This window comes from Cotesia glomerata, linkage group LG3 (assembly GCF_020080835.1).
Source record: "Cotesia glomerata isolate CgM1 linkage group LG3, MPM_Cglom_v2.3, whole genome shotgun sequence".
In the NCBI taxonomy this organism is placed as follows: domain Eukaryota; kingdom Metazoa; phylum Arthropoda; class Insecta; order Hymenoptera; family Braconidae; genus Cotesia; species Cotesia glomerata.
The window spans coordinates 7,735,310-7,755,494 of record NC_058160.1 but is presented as its reverse complement, the minus strand read 5'-3'; the positions used below and the strand labels follow the sequence as shown (position 1 = coordinate 7,755,494).

General features: G+C 31.2%; 1 protein-coding gene across 5 annotated transcripts in view; it reads left to right on the top strand.

The window, feature by feature from the left end:
* LOC123261000 (agrin-like) overlaps positions 1-20,185 on the top strand; it is a 336,839-nt gene that overhangs the window by 290,995 nt on the left and 25,659 nt on the right. For all 5 annotated transcript variants that reach the window (XM_044722428.1, XM_044722426.1, XM_044722429.1 and 2 more), the window contains 3 exons: positions 4,452-4,667; positions 5,474-5,715; positions 11,412-11,598. In XM_044722428.1, coding sequence (XP_044578363.1) covers positions 4,452-4,667; positions 5,474-5,715; positions 11,412-11,598 — 645 coding nt within the window. The remainder of the gene's footprint in view (positions 1-4,451; positions 4,668-5,473; positions 5,716-11,411; positions 11,599-20,185) is intronic.

The window sequence follows — 20,185 nt, the reverse complement described above, 5'->3', positions numbered from 1 at the left end:
AATAGCGCGCTACGCGCGCGACTTAATTTCGACCAATAAGGGATCAGGTCCCATTTTTTTGCGAGTTTCGACTATTGACTAACTTCACACTCTCATGTATTTTTACTGTAGGGATGTCCTGATACTGCACGAACACGGAAAAAAATAAATAGTAAATGCAACATGATGCAGTCTTAGTAAATTAACATGATGAAATCATGTTGCAGTCATATGATTTGTCATATTTCGGCTACATGACAATCATGTTGCGGTAGCATGAGAACAATCATGTGGCAGCAATATGATTTTCATGTTTTGGCTACATGACAATCATGTTGCGGTAGCATGGGAAAATCATGTGGCAGAAACATGTAGCCTTAATAGCACAAAATTAAGCTGCAACAACTAAATATTTATGCTTTAGAAACATTATTTATTACAAAGTAACTAGGTTTTTTAGGATTTATAATATTGCAGATGAAAATAAGAATAAATTATCGAATTATACAATTTGTAAACGATATCTTATTTTATTCAAATTATATACAATTTTTATTGCCAATAGCTTTGGTTTGTGATAAAAGTAATTAAATTATTATTAATTGCTATGACTTTCAAATTAAGTGTCTTGTTGCAACACAATTCAAGCCTTTTTTTATCGATAGACAAGGTACAATGGGAGGTAAAAGATTAAGGTTCCTTACACAATTAGCGTAACAATTTATTTTTACATTCCACGCATGATAATGACGATCAAATGCTATCGGTGTTATGACATACATGACAAGAAAAACATCTTTCACTATTGCATAAATTTTGTAAATTTTATAAATATTGTAAATTTTGTAAATATTACAAATCAGAAAAAATCTAGTTGCTTGGTAATAAATAATTTTTCTGAACTTTTTTTCTGAATATTTAGTTGTTGCAGCTTAATTTTATGCTATTAAGGCTACATAAAAATCATGTTGCTGCCACATGATTTTTCTCATGCTACCACAACATGATTGTCACGTAGCCAAAACATGAAAATCATATTGCTGCTACATGATTTTTCTCATGCTACCGCAACATGATTATCATGTAACCGAAACATGACAAATCATGTGGCTGCAACATGATTTCATCATGTTTATTTACCAAGACTGCATCATGTTGCATTTACTATTTATTTTTTTCCGTGAACATGGTTTTATATAAAAATTGGCCATATTAGGTCATATATATATTGGCATGTCAGGACGTATTTGACTTGATATAGACATACCTAGACATACATGATTTTTCGACCAAAGATAGTTTTTACAATCTCCGACGGAAGGCTAAATATGGCTATATCAAACAATTTTTCACGGGTTCATTTGAAATTGTGATTTTGTGCATCATGAATCCTTTAAGCAATTGTGTTGCGTAATAAAAGTTGCATGAATTATTGTATACCTTGTTAGAGACGGTTAGTTTTCAAGCTTAAATAAAAAAAAAATATTGGGAATTCGCAATACAATGTTAAATAAAAACAAATGTATTCCAATTTTTTCTTACTACCGTTAGATCTGCGATAAAATACAAGATTATAAGGTTCAAGAATTTATAACGACACAATTTAAAATAAATTCTTGCTGTAATTCCCGTTAAACATTAACAAGTTCTCTTTATATACTGTATCTTTGCAAAGCTTTTGTGCACTGAACACCATATTTGAATAAAATATTTTTATGCGACAGTTCAAAAAAAAATTATAACAGAAATTTTATAAACATATATGCAAGGACTCTCTAATCCGCTTATTCTATCGAATTTTATAAGTGCTCCATATACATCCCTGTTATTAGCATATCTTTACCAAGACCCTTGATTATTATATTTTTAGTCGTACAAGAAGCATTTAAACTGGGATGCAAAATAGTCTGGGGAACTTATGCGCAGTAACAGAGGATGGTGAAAATATATAAAAAAATAAAAATAAAAAGTACATGGAAAGTTCTTTTAAGGCAACTAAAAAGATTAGCGGTATGACGACCGCGTCACATTTTATACCCTAGAGAATAGAGAGGGCGAGTGAATCAAAAACAATTGCCTCAAGAGAGTGATGGTGACAGAATTTTAAACGAGCTACGTTTAGTTATCCTTGGATATGACACTATTATCTTTATCTCACGTTCCACTTTTGACAAATTATCTCCATAACAAAACTCTAAGATGTGTTTTTTTCGTATAATACCGTATAATTGTATTCACAACTATTAAGTAATAGCTATTTTAATACTCGAATTTTAGTACACGGGAGAAATTACATTTTGTTTAATATTAAGAGATACTTGTAACATCTATAAATGTAAATTTCGAATAATATTTTTATAAAATACAGCTCAGTTACCCTTACAATTTTAAGGACACTTTTACAGAATATATAAAAATTCGTATTCGAAATTGGAATTATTCAACTATTTCTTTTTCACTTTCCGTTATGAAAATCAATAGGTTTAAAAAATCGGAAAAATATTGATTTCACCTCGATTTTTGGAAATCGAGTTCTCGTTAGACCTCTGCGTCTTAAGATCTTAGAAAGCTATACTGACTATTTTCGCGATGATGTGTGTGTGTGTGTCTAATAACTGTTGAATAGTTTGACCGATCGAAGCGTTTGTGGTATTTTAAAGGGTCCTATTGCTCTCAAATTTTGTGTAAATTCAAACCAATTCGGTCTGGTACATTTTGAGAATTCTCAAAAATAAAATATTGAGTCAGTTTTACGCCAAAGTGGTATGTTTACTACTATATAGTCCTAGTATAATAAATAAAAATTAGGAAAACGGTTGATGAAAAATTTCGAAATTATTACAAAAAAACACTTTTCGATTTTTTTCGACAGCGATATCTCACGAACGCATCAACCGATTCTGACGCTTTTGATGGCGATCGATGCGGGTTTTCAAGTTTAAGAGTTGATTAGTTTTTGAGGTCGATCGGTTCAACTAATTCGGAGATATTTAAAAAAAATGAAAAAAAAACAACTTTTTTTTTCACTTTTTTTGCAATTTCTCGAAATCTACTGGTCCGAATCGGTTTCAACTTACAGGAAATCTAAGTTTGGCGAAGACCTTTCGAATGACACCAACTGCGATCAAATCGGTCAGAAGTTATAAGAGGTTTACACACACACACACACACACACACACACACACACACACACACACACACACACACACACACACACACACACACACACACAGAGGTACGGACATCATCGTAAAAATAGTCAGGGAAGCTTCTTAAGGCTTCAAAACGTCGAGATCTGTTGAAACCTCGATTTTTGCAAAACGGGGTGAAAACAATAACTTCCCGATTTTTTGAAAATCTTCGATTTTCTTAGCGGGAAGTTAAAAATTATTATAATCACTATTTAATTGAGACTTTCGTTTTTGCGTAATCAAAGAACCATTCCGAAAAAATATAGGGTTTTAGGATGAAGCTAAGACCCAAAACCTTATATTTTTTATTTTAGAACACCTCAATAAGAAATAAATTGACTAACGTAAGAAAATTTTTTCCTGCTGCGGCTAAACGCATCGTGATTATCGCGATCTATATATACGATTTGGAAAAATGTTCACAGTAAGGAAACAATATCGCGACCACAACAATACAGGCATACTATGTCATGATTCATGTGGATAGTGATCATTGCGATAATAGTAAATTGAACATATTCCGCATACAAAGTATAGTCCGATAAGTATCGTGATTGTATTATTAGCTTAAGCGATAAACCACAAAAACACTCAACTTTGAAGCTTTTTTTTGAAAATAAATGATCTTAAATAATTAGTTATGAAATGAAATTAAAAATTAAATTAGTTGACGGATGATCAAAGGTTATACTACTAGTACTAGTAAGAATCATGATCGAGTTTAGCTGCTCTACTGGAGAGTAACTTAAACTAACCCCAAGAAACACCACTGTTACTCCTTTCACTTGCTCTCATTCTGTCTCTTCTCTCTTCATGAAACTTGCTTCGTCAGCCCGACCCCATCTACAAACGGGAAACGGAATTCAACTTCCTTCCTTTCGTAGCGAAGATTAATCTCGACGCGATACCGGAACAACTCGACCCAATCTCACCACTGAAACCCGTTATGCTTCCGTCTCTTGCTGGCTCTTGGTTTCTTTTAGATCCTTTTTCTTCTACTTCTATCCCGAGAACCCCTGTAGTCACAGATTTGAGTTTTAATTCAACAGGGACGACGCAGACATTCAGGCACCTATTAACCTCTTTCTGTTTGAAAAGAATCTCTGCTGTTGATATCTTTATCAAAAGAACCGAAAATTTTACTCAGTTGTTAATCTAAAGTGGTGTAGCCGAACAGTCGGATAGTTAATAGTTACTAAATATGTCACTATAAGTCTTACCTCATCTCATCATGTAAATGGGCTTACGTAGTTAGTCAACATAATGAATATTTACTTGTAGATCCTTGTAGCACTGTCGAGTGCTCAGAACCAGAGGTCTGTCAACTGGACGCTTCACGACAGCCTGCCTGTCATTGTGGCGAGCAATGTGGTCTTGAGTTCTCACCAGTATGTGGTAGTAACGGCAAGACTTACTCTAATGAATGCAGCCTTAGACAGGAATCTTGCAGATCTAGATTACCCCTGAGAAAAATCTACAATGGTGTCTGCAGTTCTGGTAAGAGTTATTATTCTATATCGATAAAGTACTACCGAAATCTTATATTTGATAAAAAAAAACTTATATCATTTAAATAAAAAAAAAATTCACCACACTCAAGACTTACTCAAAGTATAATACAAGTTATTTCAGATTCATCGACTGGAAAAATTATTCTAGAAAATTAAAATCCAAATTTTTCTTTATTATAATATCAGCATAACAATTGATTATTGAAAATAAAGTTCGTTATTTTTATTATGTTTATTCACTTTTCAATTTTCATTACCAAAATGTTGATAATATATAGCCCAAAACTCTCTGACATACGCTGAACCTCATAAAAGAAATTTTATATCAAAATATTCAGCAGTTTTCGCGTCATATGCGTGTTGAAAATGTACCTATCACTTTAGAGGTGTAGAGAATTTCTTTTTTTTTTGTATCGTTCATACGTATTCATTTTTTTAATAACCACATGAATTGCATACCTTAAATATAAAACGCGTTGGAATTTATTGTATTGTACTTTTATTGAATCATATTTAATTGCAACAAACAATAAACAAAAAATTACCAACAAATCTGATTAACTGATAAAAAAAAACTTGCGAAAACGGAATTTTTTTTTATTTTTAAATAGTTTTGTGCTTTTGAAAAAATTAACTACAAGTTCTAAACTCTTCCAATAACATAGTGAATTTTTTTTTTAATCAAATATTTGGATTGTAATGGAAAAATAAAATTTAATGTGAATGTAGAATATAGGTGTATCAATTAAATATAATATAATTTTATAATTTTTTGTTCTTTTTTGATTTCAGGTATCAATCCATGCGATGGTGCCAAATGTAGTGAAGTCGAGCAGTGTGCAATCGACCGTTATGGCATCACGAAATGTGAATGCGGGCCAGAATGTGAGCCCGTAATGAAGCCAGTCTGCGCCAGAGGCGGTACTACATACAAATCTCTCTGCGAGCTCAAAAGACATGCTTGCCTAACTAAGAGTAACATTGAGGTCGCATATACGGGTACCTGCGGATCTCAAGGAGCATGTTCTGAAAAGGCAAGACAGATATTATGGCACATTCACTAGCTTATATTCTCCTGAGCTTTTTTTATTTCTAGACTAGAAAAGCTCTGTAACACTGCATATTTCATGGACGAGAAAACAGCTTTTACCTGTAAATAACGGGATTTTTGTATACATTATACAGTACCGATTAAAAATTACTCTCTCCATAAGTTCAAAATGTTCAATACCAGACTGTTCAGTTTGAAAATAAATTTTTAAGGCTCTATATGCACCAAGACAAAAGTTCACCGACGTATATATGAAAATATTATTTGCATTAATTTTTATAAAACTTTAAACAGTCACCTATAGATGAAAATATCTTTATCAGAGCTTTTTCATAAATGATAAATACAAATTAATAATTGTTGCATTATCATTATTTTTAAAGTCTTTTGAAATTTTAATAATCATGACTAAAACCAGTTACGAAGTTTTAGTAAATTTATCTGCTCTAATTAAAATAGCTATTCATTTTTCATTTTTGTTTCAAGTTATTTAGTTTTCTTCAATCAGAAAATTAAGAACATGTAGTATAGTCTAGTGTCAGTAATTCAGTCTGGACCAGTGACAACAAATGCCAATTGAATATATCAGTATGTTTATTTGAAACATATGTAAAATGCACTGAAGCAGGTTATCAGACTGACTAATTACTCTAAACACTGCTTAAAAAAATTAGGAAAACGGTTGACCCTGAAGGCCATCCCTGTAACTTCCCGCTAATTCCATACTTAGGTGCTTAAAATTGCACCAATGACGTTTTTGAGCTCAAAAATACAATTTATGGGTTATTTTGAGCTTTCCGAGTTCAAAAGTCTGATAGAGATTTGATAAGACACTATTTTTTGAATTTTTAAACCGCAATAACTTTTGAATGAATAAACCGATTTTTACGCGGTTAGAAGCATTCGACGCAGTTTTTCAAGCCTCACAAAGAATCTCAAATTTGAATTGATCGCGCTAGGAATTTTGGAGTTATTCCGAAAAAACACTTTTTTCGGTTTTCTTTCGTTCACGATATCTCTCGAACGAATCAACCGATTTTGACCGGACTGGTGGCGATCGACGTGATTTTTTAAGGTTAAGAGCTGATTAGTTTTTGGAATTGCGCTTTCTTAGCGGGAAGTTGAAAATTTAACTAGATAATTTACTTTTGGCACTCTCTTGCGGCCTATATGAAAGTATAGTAAATGAAATTTTTTATTGATAATTAGTTTTCTACCCTAACCTAGCTGCATTTTAATAATTTTGGCTCATAAGTAATCTGAACTAAAATAAAGAGTAACCAAATAATTAAATCAATCTCAAAGATTAATTTAAATTGGTTGTACGTTTTTATTACACGGAAAAAAAAATATTGTTAAAATGACTAACCCACGTATCCACAAATGACGTTTCCTTAAAATAACGATCCGGATTGCTGATTTAAGGATTCATTTGTTTGACTTAAGCATACAGAGTATAGCTCTTGTCAATATATGTAGTTTCGTCAAAACAGGCAACTGTTTTGTTAACGTGACGATCTGTATAGTTGAATTAACTAATGTAACGCTAAAATAATGATATGGATCGTCATTTTGGTGATCCGCTGTATAGCTGAATTGGCTATACAGCGTATATCTCTAAAAAAAATGACTATACGGCGTATAGTCAGAATAACGAAACGTATCCTTATTCTAACGATATTTTTTTCTCCGTGTAGTAATTTCTTTATAGTAAAATTTATTTAGTTGACTATTTAATGGGTCCTGAGATAAAGCAATTTTACGCGCGGACACTACCTATTTATTTATCATTTTGTTATTTTTTTTCAATAATTAAATTTAAAAATAAAAGAATCAATTTACGAAGGACTTTTATTTACTTACTCCTGACAAGTTTCATAATTTTTTATTCAATAATTACTTGGTCAAAAAGCGTCCCAGTATCTTGTTCAAAATTTAAATATTCACCTGTCCTATATGTTCTTAACTCTTGAATTAATAAATTAAAGCTCTTGGATATGTAGAAAATTTTCCAGCAGAACGATGCTCTTCTATAAAGGACTTATCTGTTTTTAAAAAAAATGTACAGTACCGACGGAAAATTTACGGACAACTTTCTTGTTTACTTTTTAATTTAAATATGATACATAAACAAATTAACTTAATCTATAAAGAAAATGCTATTTCATTTTACAAAATGTGTACGATCGTGTTATTGACTTTCTTCTTGATTTATTTTACTTTTAATAATCGTTTCAATAAATTTTCATTTTGTCCGGAAACTTTCTGTCGGTAGTGTACACAGATAAAAAGCTTTTCTTGGATTAAAAAATTTTGTTCAGAAGACCTAAATTGTTTTGGAACAATAAGAAAATTTTTTGAAACAAGAACATTTTCTTAGCTCGATAAAACATTACTTCAGTTAAGAAAATTTTCCCTTTCCTAAATATTTTGTTAAGCTTAGTTCTCCGACAAAGCATTTTTTCTTTCTGAGCATGTACTTCGTTCAAGAATTTCTTTTTCTCGGATTAATATACGCGATAAAGTTTATTCAAGATATCATGGACTTTTTTTTATAAATTCCGTTATAAGTTCTTCTACTTTCTATATGATTAAAAAAGATCTCAAATACGTTTCCGTGTTGTTGAAGTAAAAATTCCATTCTTTTAAAAGATTTTTTTATGTTAGTATTTTGAATTAAGAAGCTTGTTTTCAAACCAAGTACATAAACTTTAGAAGAACCTTTTTTGATTATATCGATCGAAAATAATATACTTTGGAATAAAGTGACAATAGTTATTGATGGAAGATATTGGTTTATTATACCAAGATGACGAAATTCAAGGCAAGAAATTCTTGAAATAAAATACCTGATTGTCTTCAAAAATAATGTCTTTAATCAAGAGTTTTTCTATTAGAAAATCTTTGAACTGGAAAAATTTTTTGATAGTCATGAACAAATACAAAATACAAAATACAATAGTTTGATATTTATGAAATTCGATATACTGCAAAACTAAAACTGTAATTTTATTTTAAGAAAGCAAAGTTAATAGTTAACCAGTCATAATTAACTGGCTATTTATATTTCATATTAGTCTGGAGTAAATTTATTGAACTTGACTGTACTTCACAAACTTGATAAATTATAACTCTATAAACTAAAATCGAACGATCTAATAACTTGAATCTAATTCATTATTAATATTCAATTACATCAATTTAATTTGAGATTAAACCAATCAGATACTGTAAAATTAAATCTACGTCTGTTATTTAAAAAAAAAAAAAATTAACTGAATCATTGTATTTTCAATGTAATTTCACTATTTTAATGCAAATATCCAACGAACCTTTTATAAGTTAATTCAATACAATTTATTTCGATTGTAAATAAATAAATCAATTTCATAAAAATCAAACTGCATAAAATAATAATAATATAATTTTATTCGCCGTTACCTATCTGTGAATGAAGTGTAATTTAGTAAATTTAGTAAATAAAGTGAAATTTGTTAGAATAGGCATTAATATTATATTACACTACAAGGGCAGGAATCTCAACTTTCTGCCCGTGTAGTGTATACTAGTTTTCTTGCTATCCGGTCGAAAGTACGCAAAAAGTTGCTTTGAAAAAAAATTGATGCTGCCCCCGACATTTGCGGCACGAGCGAAGCGAGTGCTGCTGGTCGGGGGGCATCAAATACACCTGTCAATAAAGATATTAATTTAGAATCTCTCATATTACTATTTTCTTTTGAGAAAAGAACTTAATTTAATTTAATAAATTTAAAATTATAAATATATTATAAATTAACTCTGATTTTAAGAATAGAAAAAAACAAAAAAATGAAATAATAATCGTAAAATGCATAGAAAGAAAAATTAAGAAAAAAATCTGTTTGTGTATTTTTTTAAATAATTATTTGTTCAATAATGAATTTATTTATTTGAAAATATCTATCAGAATAAAAAATATTTCTCGTTTTTTTTTGTAATTTAAATATTTAATAAGTCTCATTTCATTAAAATAAATATTTATTTTCTCTAATTAACTTAGTTTCAACCTAAAATCATCGACACATAACAAGACAGATACATTCATAACAATCACAAGTAAGGTTAGGCTTATAAACATAAGTAATAGAGTGAGCGCGACTACCGACTTTCGGACTTTCTGCCGCCTCGTGTCTCGTTGGCAGTGCATGAATACATTATTTCGGCTCCCCGTCGTAGGGTGCATGCGCGACTTGATCACGGCATAAAACTGAGGCTTTCTGCCGTGAAATCGCAGCGTGAACCCTGTACTTTCGACCGGCATAGTAAGAAAAACTTTTTCTCAATTTTCTGCCCTTGTAGTGTAATATACTATTACTAACGTATTTTAAATAATGTCATTTGTCAACAGCCTTTTTATGTCGAAAGAACTTCAGTGATACATTTGTTTAGTTTTTATGCTATATGTAATTTGATATATTTATTTAATAGAAATAAGAACAAAATATAATCCAAAGCTTACCTAACCATTTCTTCAATAAATTGTTTGATCTTTATTTACGACTTTTACGTAGTTCGATAATATTTTACACATACATGAACAGAAACAAAGTTTGAACAAAAAAAAATCAAGATAAATTTTTTGTATAGTTCTGATATTTAGAATTTTTTCCCTTTAAATTAATGTACCAGCATTAAAATTTAACGAATTTACGGATGAAATTTAATGAATGTCTAGTTCAACTAAAGTTTGTGAAACTCAATAAATTTTAACAATAAATTTATAAAATTTTACTAACAAAATTGAAAGAATAAAAAGTATCAAATATTCACGGAAATTGAAAGAGTATACTTCGAAAATTGCAAATAAAATAAAATGTTCTGAGACAATGTTTCTGAATAAAATATAGAGCTAGAAAATCAATAACACAGATCCCGGAGATCCTTTTATTTAAAAGCTATAAAGTTTCCACTTTTTAAAATAACATCATCTTCAGTCTTGTTTTAACAATAAAATATACAAAAGAAAACAATTGAGCTTAACAATAGTCCCCGGCAAAAAATTTTCTGATATGGTTTTATGTATATGGCCAAATGACAGGCTATATATAAGAATAAAAAATATAATTAATCATATACAAATTTTTTTATTTATTAAAAATTTAAAACATCACCTTTAGTCTGGTTATAACAATAAACTATAAAACACAACACAATTGAGCTTAGCAATAGTGATCTTATCTTTTCCATTGATGTATATTATTGATCATTATTAAGCAAAGTGGCATATTCATTATTAAATGAACTTTTTGCACTCACACATATTTGTGTCAGATCTAATTAAACGAAAAGTGAATTTCATGTAGCATCTATAGCGATAAACTGATAAAAATAATTAATAATTAAAATTTGAAATAATTTCATAGAAATGTAGTTCTATCAAAGCCATTCCATGTATTCATAACAAGCAATTGAAAGAGCTGTTTTATTACCAGCCTCTTGTAGAACGTGAATAAAATCGTGAGACGGATACTTTTTTTACAAGTACTAGAAATGCAACGTGACTTGAAAGCTAATTTTTCTATTTTTGTTCATTCTTTTATACTTATATTTTATTTTGTGCACTTGAAGAGCATATATATGCGCATATATTTGCACTTCCATGACTATTGATACACTTAAAACTGGATTTTTAATCAACAGATTTGTCAGTGGGGAGCAATCTGTGCGGAGAGTGGGGACACTGCTATCTGTGAGTGTCCTACGTGTACTGTAGAATTCAATCCGGTGTGCGGTGACGACGGAATCAGCTATGGAAACGAATGTAAACTTAGATTGGAGGCTTGTCAACATCGTAGAGAGATCAAAGTACTTTATCAGGGTCTTTGCAGTAAGTATTTTATAATTAGTTTAAAAATCAACGATTAATTAATAACGTTATAATTGGATTACCACCAATTATTGTACAGACATGGAAAATAATAACAGGAGAAAAAGTATCGGAAATCCAAGTACGCATACTTTTTGCACTCAATTGATTATAATATGAATTTAACAAATCATAAATTAAGTACAACAAAAATTTTTTAATGAAAAAAATTTTAATTGTAGAAAAGCAAAGCTCCGAAAATTTTATTTTCGGATATAAATAATTGAAAAATGGTATCAATCTTTTTTTTTGTTTTTCGTTATTTCGACTGGAGTCGATTTCCAAAAAAATATAGTTTTTTTTTTAATTCTAAGCTTTGAAAATGTCAAAAAATTAAATTCTAATTTTTAATCGACAAATAGACAGTATTGCAATATTTTTTTCTTATCACGCACTGGAAGAAGATAAAATTTAAGAAAAAAATTTATTCATATTCAATTTTGGATAAATATATGGAGTAACAACATGGAGCATGTTACATTTTTATCTATTTTTCATCTTCTACAAAGAATAGAATAAATTCAAAGAATTGATGTTACCAAAAATTATTATTATCATCAAACTACCCTAATATTTTTTTGTCAACTGTTCATTAAAATGATTTCATGTTCAATTAATATTGATAAGTTAAAATTTAATTTCTCGACACAATAAATAGATTTGAATTTAGATTTACTAGTCACTTGACCGCTAGGCGACAAAACTTTAATTTATATATATATATATATATATAATTCGGTCGAAAAAATAATAATTAAATTTGTAACAATAAATAATATTTTCATCTTTAAAAATTTTCTATTAGACATCCCTCTTTTTTATTACTCAAAAAACAATTTATTCAATATAATGCATACTAACAAGCCATTCTTTGGTAATTTCTAACAATAATTAATACAGTATAAAATATAAAAAGTATAAATATAATCTTGACAATATTTAATGGTAAAATAAATGGATCATATTTGAAGAAAATATATAGTACAGTTGATCAAAGGATTGAGTGACATCAAAAAAAAAAAATCTGAAAAACGTTTAACCCTGCCGGCTATCCCTGGAACTTTCTGCTATATTTGAGTCCAAAACGCACAAAGCATTTCCTACCACAAAGTTTTGAACTAATCAAACTCAAAAGTTTATGAGCTCAAAAAAACGTGTTCGAAAAATACTTTATTTCAAAATTTTAATTTGCAATATCTCCCGAATGAATCAATCGGTTTTCATTAATTTTCTTAGCGAGAAGTTAAAAATGTTTTTTTTATTAAAAACCTCGATATTATTTTCGTTTTTTGAATCGGAATAAAAATGATTCACTGACCATTTCCAAATGCAGAAGTAATATAAAATACTTTCATTAATAAAGTCACTCTGAGAAATTAATTTTATTCACAAATTAATGTTGATGTTTGGGTAAATTTTTCCGCAAGTAGGAATTATCTTGCAAGTTTAACGCCTCCACGCGTTGCACCAAAACAACTACGAATAGTAGAAACACATGCGCACATAGACTCGATATGGAACTCGGTTTATAAAAAAATATTACACATGGATATCTCATGAGAACAGTTGTTGGAAAATGATTTTTGAACATTTCTATTCACAATGAAAGGAATTATGATGGCACCGCCATTACTTTTGCCATGACATAATAGCATGGGGTATTAGTCCTAGGATTAAACTTAGTATTATTATAGGAATTATACCAGTTTCCTTACAGTAAGAATACTTGTTCAATAATAATTTGTATTCTGGGAGGAAAAAATCTTTTTTTTAGTGTAATGAAAAATCGAATTTAAAGTTAAAATCAACTAACTAAAATTTTTTAAGGTGTACAACAGTCAATAAATATTATCAATAATTCAAATATGAAACAATAACATTATAATTCGAAATTACAGTATATTTAATTGTAATACTACATATCACTTATTAATAATCGTTTCATTTCAGGAAAGTCGAAATATAAAAAAGAAGTACATTACGTTATTTAAACATACCTGAATCGACGTTAACTTTTAACTAAAACAATAATACATTGCATTATATTTTGCGAAATAGAATCGAAAAAGTTGTGTTTGTCTTTCATAACTCTGACGCGATATCATAAGCGAAATTTTAATAATTAAACTCGAAAACGTGGAGTTCAAAAAATAAAAACTAGCTTATATAAATATAAATGCTCAATATAGTTGCGTTGGGATATTTGAGTAATTTGATTTTTTAATCTCGATAATTATTCCAAGCATGCACGATGACAAGGATCTTTAGCATTAGTCCCCTTGGGATCAAATTATGTGTACAATGTGAGGTCTCATTAGGGATCAGAATTACAATATTGACTATTGAAATGTATATACTAGATATAGATGTACAAATTTATATTAAATGCGAAAACAAGTAGATGGGATTTATTATACTTACGGTGCAATCTTAAAATAATTTTAATGAGATTCCGTAGTAAGCAAACTTTTCATCTGTCAGAGAATAATTTTCGGAATTGTAGCGACGTCTTGTGAATCGTTATGTAGATTAATTAAAGAACAGTTCATGCATATCACGATGGCGCGATTTTACTTTACCGACTATGAGTTGTTATCCTGAAGCATGCATGCTACATGTACATGCAACCCCTAACCAACAAGCCGGTCAACATCCTCTCCACATCACTAGCACGTGTATGTACTACTAACACTTTATCTACTTTAGTCTAACGAACGTGTACTTTGACAAACCTAACAAGTTAAAAAAAGTTTATTTTGGCAAACAAATTTTTATTTTCTACAAAAGTAGACAATTATAAACTCATTTTCAGATAATTGCTTAAGAGCAAGTTTTATCGTATTTTTAGTGATAAAAAATCCAAAAATAAATGACCGTCCTTCTTATTTTTTTTTTTTTTAGATAAAAAAATTAGAGAAAAAAAACCCGAAATGGTTGTTACCAGAAACAACACTTTGAATTGAAAACTCATTTTTATAATTGCAAAGTTAAAAATAACAAAGCAATCAAGTAAAATTATTGGATAAAGAGCAGAAGTTCTCCCAAGCAATTTTCTATTTTCAAACAAGATACCTATATTTTTCTCCCAAAAATTTATTTTTCTTGGCTTAATACACGGGGTAAAATAGGTTAAAGATATTACCGATTTGGTTTAAGACCGTTAAAACTTAAACTTAAAATTTTTACGACTTTCTATACCATAGAAAAAAAGTCTCAAATGCATTCCAGAATATATTGAAATGAAAATATCTTTTCTTTTAAATTTTTGCTACTTTGAATGGAGAAAATTGTTCTTAGACCAAGAATATAAAGTTCTTAGAAGAAAACAAAGTTATTGTTAGTTGAAAGAGAAATAACTGTTCTTGGATATAGAATTTCACTGTATCCGTCGAAAATAATATCTTGAATTCAGTAATAACCCGTTAAAAAATTTTATGATATGGTCTTATATCTCTATACATAAAATTTATATGATTTACGATATGTCCTAAAATGCTCAAGATATCTGTGGCTTGATATGGCTAAGTATGACTTGATATACCCATATTAGACCTGATATATATATTTATATATATATATATAAATATATATATATATATATATATATATATATATATATATATATATATATATATATATAAAATTTTCGTGTCACAATGTTCGTTCCCATACTCCTCCGAAACGACTTGACCGACTCTCATGAAATTTTTTATGCATATTCAGTAAGCCTGAGAATCGGCTACTATCTATTTTTCTAACCTCTAAGTGATAAGGGGTGTTCACTCCAAATATTTTTTTTTTTATTTTTTTGATAAAATTTTTTTTTTTTTTATTTTTTTATTATGTGGCATCAAAAAATACATACAACTCTAAATTTGCACTTTTTTATCACCAACCCTTGCTTTTTAATAGTCATTTTCATAATTTTATCATTTTCTATCCCGCTTGATAACATCAATTATTATCACTTGGTAAGTTATCCCCTCCATGTGTCTACCGGTGTCACTTCTCACCCTGTAAACAGCACGGAGTAGGGATGTTACCTCTACAGTTTTCGGCTATTATTAGTGTTTATGCTTCAAGCGTAGTAGTTAAACATTTTTACTATCTCAGTGTAACTCTCATATCAAATATATTCTCGAGTCACTTTATTATTTATTTATTAATAACTAATATTATTGAATATAATTAATTATTAATAACTAATAAAATTATTAATTTTGAGTATAAATCGCACGATCAGTTAATTAAGTGACTTACATAACCTCTAAAATACTCAACACGTGTCACGAATTCCCGTAAACAACGGCTATTGAGTTGTAAGTATAAATTATTTTTTACGTTTATTATAAAATCAAAAATTATTCTTTCTTATTTATAACGAAAATATTGTTGGGAATGGTGAAAAACGAATTCGGTGAAAGTTAGTTTTTTATAACAATTGGGAAATTTTTTTTGTGTTTACTTATGAGAGCTCTAACTTCGACAAAATTTTTTTTTTCACTATTTCTAACAATATGTATTTTCGATATAATTAAGAAACAAAATTTTTCGCTTTCGTGAAACTATTTAATTTTTACATGTATATTTAATGTAATCAAAGATAAAATAAATGATTAATATAATAATTAAATAATTCAATCAGTTCTATTCATGTGTGTTTTGTATTGTACAGTGAACAATGCCAACAAAACGCAAAGGGGCCAATTTAAGCCGTGATACAAATAAATCTAGAAGCATTCGAAAGAGCCCAAAGAACCGAAGAACAAGTTCAGGAAGAAAATACTGGAGCACGTATGAGAATGGCGCAATTGCGTCAAGAACAATCAGACGATACACGAGCTGAACGCAATGAAGTCATGAGATTAGAACAACGACAATCACACCGTTTTACTGTCAATAGACGCAGAAAGAATGACCAACAACGCCAACAGGCACATCGAGCATTTGTAGCTACATCATTTCTGCGTCTAGCATTCCAGTATGAGCCCGATATTGAATATTATGCTCATTCAAAAGTAGTAATTGGTGCTATGGACAAAGAATGCCCGTATTGTCATGCTTTGAAATTCAAAAATGAACCAGCCGGGATGTGTTGCGCGTCAGGGAAGGTACAACTACCTGTAATTGAAACACCACCGGAACCATTGAACGGTTTGCTTATCGGCACAGATCCAGATTCTAACGTGTTCCTGAAGTCCATTCGAACATTCAACTCATGCTTTCAAATGACATCGTTCGGAGCAACAGAAATAGTTCAAAATACTAATGCAAATGGTCAACAATACAATTCTACATTTAAAATCAGAGGCCAAGTTTATCATAAAATAGGTTCATTGCTGCCAATGCCAAACGAACCACATAAATTTTTACAAATCTACTTTATGGGCGGTGAGGACTCCGGAAGCGCACTAGCCAATCGGGTGGATGCACGTTGTGGCTACAATAACCTTGATTCATTCTTTGCTAGACGCATCGTCAGTGAGCTGGATGCTCTATTGAATGAGCATAATGAATTGTTGAAAATATTCAAATCCCACATGCACAAATTAGAAAGCGATAATCACGCTATTGTTATTAATCCTGATAAAACACCAGCTGGAGAACACATTCGTAGATTCAATGCACCTGTTGCTGACGACGTTGCTGGAATCATGGTTGGCGATCGTACAGGTGCACGAGAAATTGTGATTCGTAGGAGAAATAATAATCTTCAGTTCATTGCTGATACACACCGTTCATATGACGCTCTCCAATATCCGCTAATCTTCTGGAAGGGACAAGACGGATATAGCATAAATATTAAACAACGAGATTCCGTATCAGGTACTTTATTTATTATGAATTTGATTATTATACTTTTAACAAAACAATTAAATTATTAAACGCAATTAACTTAAATTAATATTTATCAATATATTATTACAGGATCCGAAACAAACAAGAACGTTAGCTCGAAGGATTATTATGCGTATAGATTGATAATTAGACGCGGGCTGGATAACGTCATTCTACGATTTCGAGAGCTTTGTCAACAATTCATGGTCGACATGTACGCGAAGATAGAAGGCGAACGACTACGATACTTACGATATAATCAACTCAAGCTACGTGTGGAAGAGTACATTCACTTACGAGACGCTATTGTCAACAACGCCTACGCCGCCGAAATTGGTAACTCTGTCATTCTACCATCATCGTACGTAGGCAGTCTACGTCATATGCAAGAGTATATACAGGATGCTCTGACTTTCGTGCGCGAATATGGGTGACCGTGTTTATTTATCACGTTCACATGTAATCCAAAATGGCCAGAGATTACATTTTTGCTGTTACCTGGCCAAAATGCAATACATCGTCATGACATTACAGCACGTGTGTTTAGACAAAAGCTGAAGTCATTAATAAATTTTATTACTAAATCACATGTATTCGGTCCCACACGTTGCTGGCTGTATTCGGTTGAGTGGCAAAAGCGAGGATTACCTCATGCCCACATTTTGGTTTGGTTAATCGACAAAATCCGTCTTGAAGAAATAGATAATATAATTTCTGCAGAAATTCCCGATCCGTCTACTGATCAATTGCTGTTTGATATTGTTACAGCAAACATGATTCATGGCCCATGCGGTACTTTTAATCGTTCATCGCCTTGCATGTCAGATGGAAAATGTACAAAAAATTTCCCTAAAGATTTCACTAACGATACAATCACGAATGTCGACGGATATCCAATATATCGTCGAAGGAATCCAGATAATGGCGAACAATCATTTATTAAAAACATCAGCAACACAGACATTGATATTGACAATCGTTGGGTCGTGCCATATTCGCCGCTGCTGAGCAAAACATACAATGCTCATATTAATGTTGAGTTCTGCAGTTCTGTGAAGAGCATCAAATACATTTGCAAGTATGTCCATAAAGGCAGTGACATGGCGGTGTTTAGAGTGGAAAATACCAATGTGAATGCTCCTCCAGTAAATAAAAACGATGAAATAACGCTCTACCAAATAGGTCGGTACATCAGCTCCAATGAAGCTGTTTGGCGTATCTTTGGTTTTCCAATTCATGAACGGGATCCAGCAGTTGTTCAGTTAGCCGTTCATCTTGAAAATGGTCAGCGTGTATATTTCACGAACGAGACAGCGATTGATCGTGCTATAAATCCACTAAAATCTACACTTACTGAATTTTTTGAATTGTGTAATCGTGCGGATGATTTTGGTGCCTTTGCACGTACTTTACTCTATTCACAAGTACCACGCTATTTCACATGGACTCAAACAAAACAATGGATACCCCGCAAGCAAGGCTCACCAGTTGATGCATGCCCCAATTTATTCAAATCAAACGCCTTGGGGCGAGTATTTACAGTGAATCCAAGACAGATTGAGTGCTTTTATCTTCGACTATTGTTGGTTAATGTTACTGGCCTATTGTCATTTCAAGATATACGTAAAGTGAATGGGCAACAGTATACAACGTATAAAGATGCATGCCTTGCACTCGGCTTGCTAGAAGATGACAATCAGTGGGAATGTATGCTTGCTGAAGCAGCATTAAACTGTACAGCAATACAAATTAGTCTACTATTCGCTATAGTGTTTACTACATGTTTTCCAGCCCGAGCAGAGATATTGTGGGATAATCACAAAGATTCAATGACTGATGATATATTACATCAACATCGTACACGGTGTAACGATCTAGCGATAACATTCAGCGACGATATGTACAATGAAGCATTGATTGCTATTGAGGATCTTTGCATTATCATTGCCAACTTACCACTCAGTCATTTCGGTATGAATTCGCCAAATCGAGGTGCAACTGATTTAATGAACACTAAAATGAATCGTGAAATGCAGTACAACACTGTAGAAACGGCGGCGATTGTTACTCGCAATGTCCCACTAATGAATGAGGAACAAAGAACCATTTACGACCGCATATGCTCGCAGTTTCAGCAGGACAAGGTGGGTTCTTCTTTTTAGATGCACCAGGTGGAACTGGCAAGACATTCCTTATTTCGCTAATTCTCGCCAAAATACGATCCAATAATGGCATCGCATTGGCCGTTGCATCATCAGGCATTGCGGCAACTTTATTGGATGGAGGCAGAACAGCTCATTCAGTATTTAAGCTACCACTAAATATTCAAAATAACCCTGACGCAGTGTGCAACATGAAAAAACAATCGTCCATAGCCACAGTGCTGAAACAGTGTAAAATTATCATCTGGGATGAATGTACCATGGCACACAAACATTCGCTTGGGGCGTTGAACAGGACATTGAAAGATATTAAAAACAACGACAAACTATTTGGTGGCACTCTGTTAGTCCTTTCAGGTGACTTCAGACAAACACTTCCCGTCATTCCACGTTCAACATACGCTGATGAAAATAACGCCTGCTTAAAATCATCGACATTGTGGCGTAATGTTGAAATAGTACAGCTGGAAGTAAATATGCGCGTTCAAATGCTTCAAGATCCATCCGCTGAAACATTCTCAAAACAACTCTTAGATATCGGCGATGGA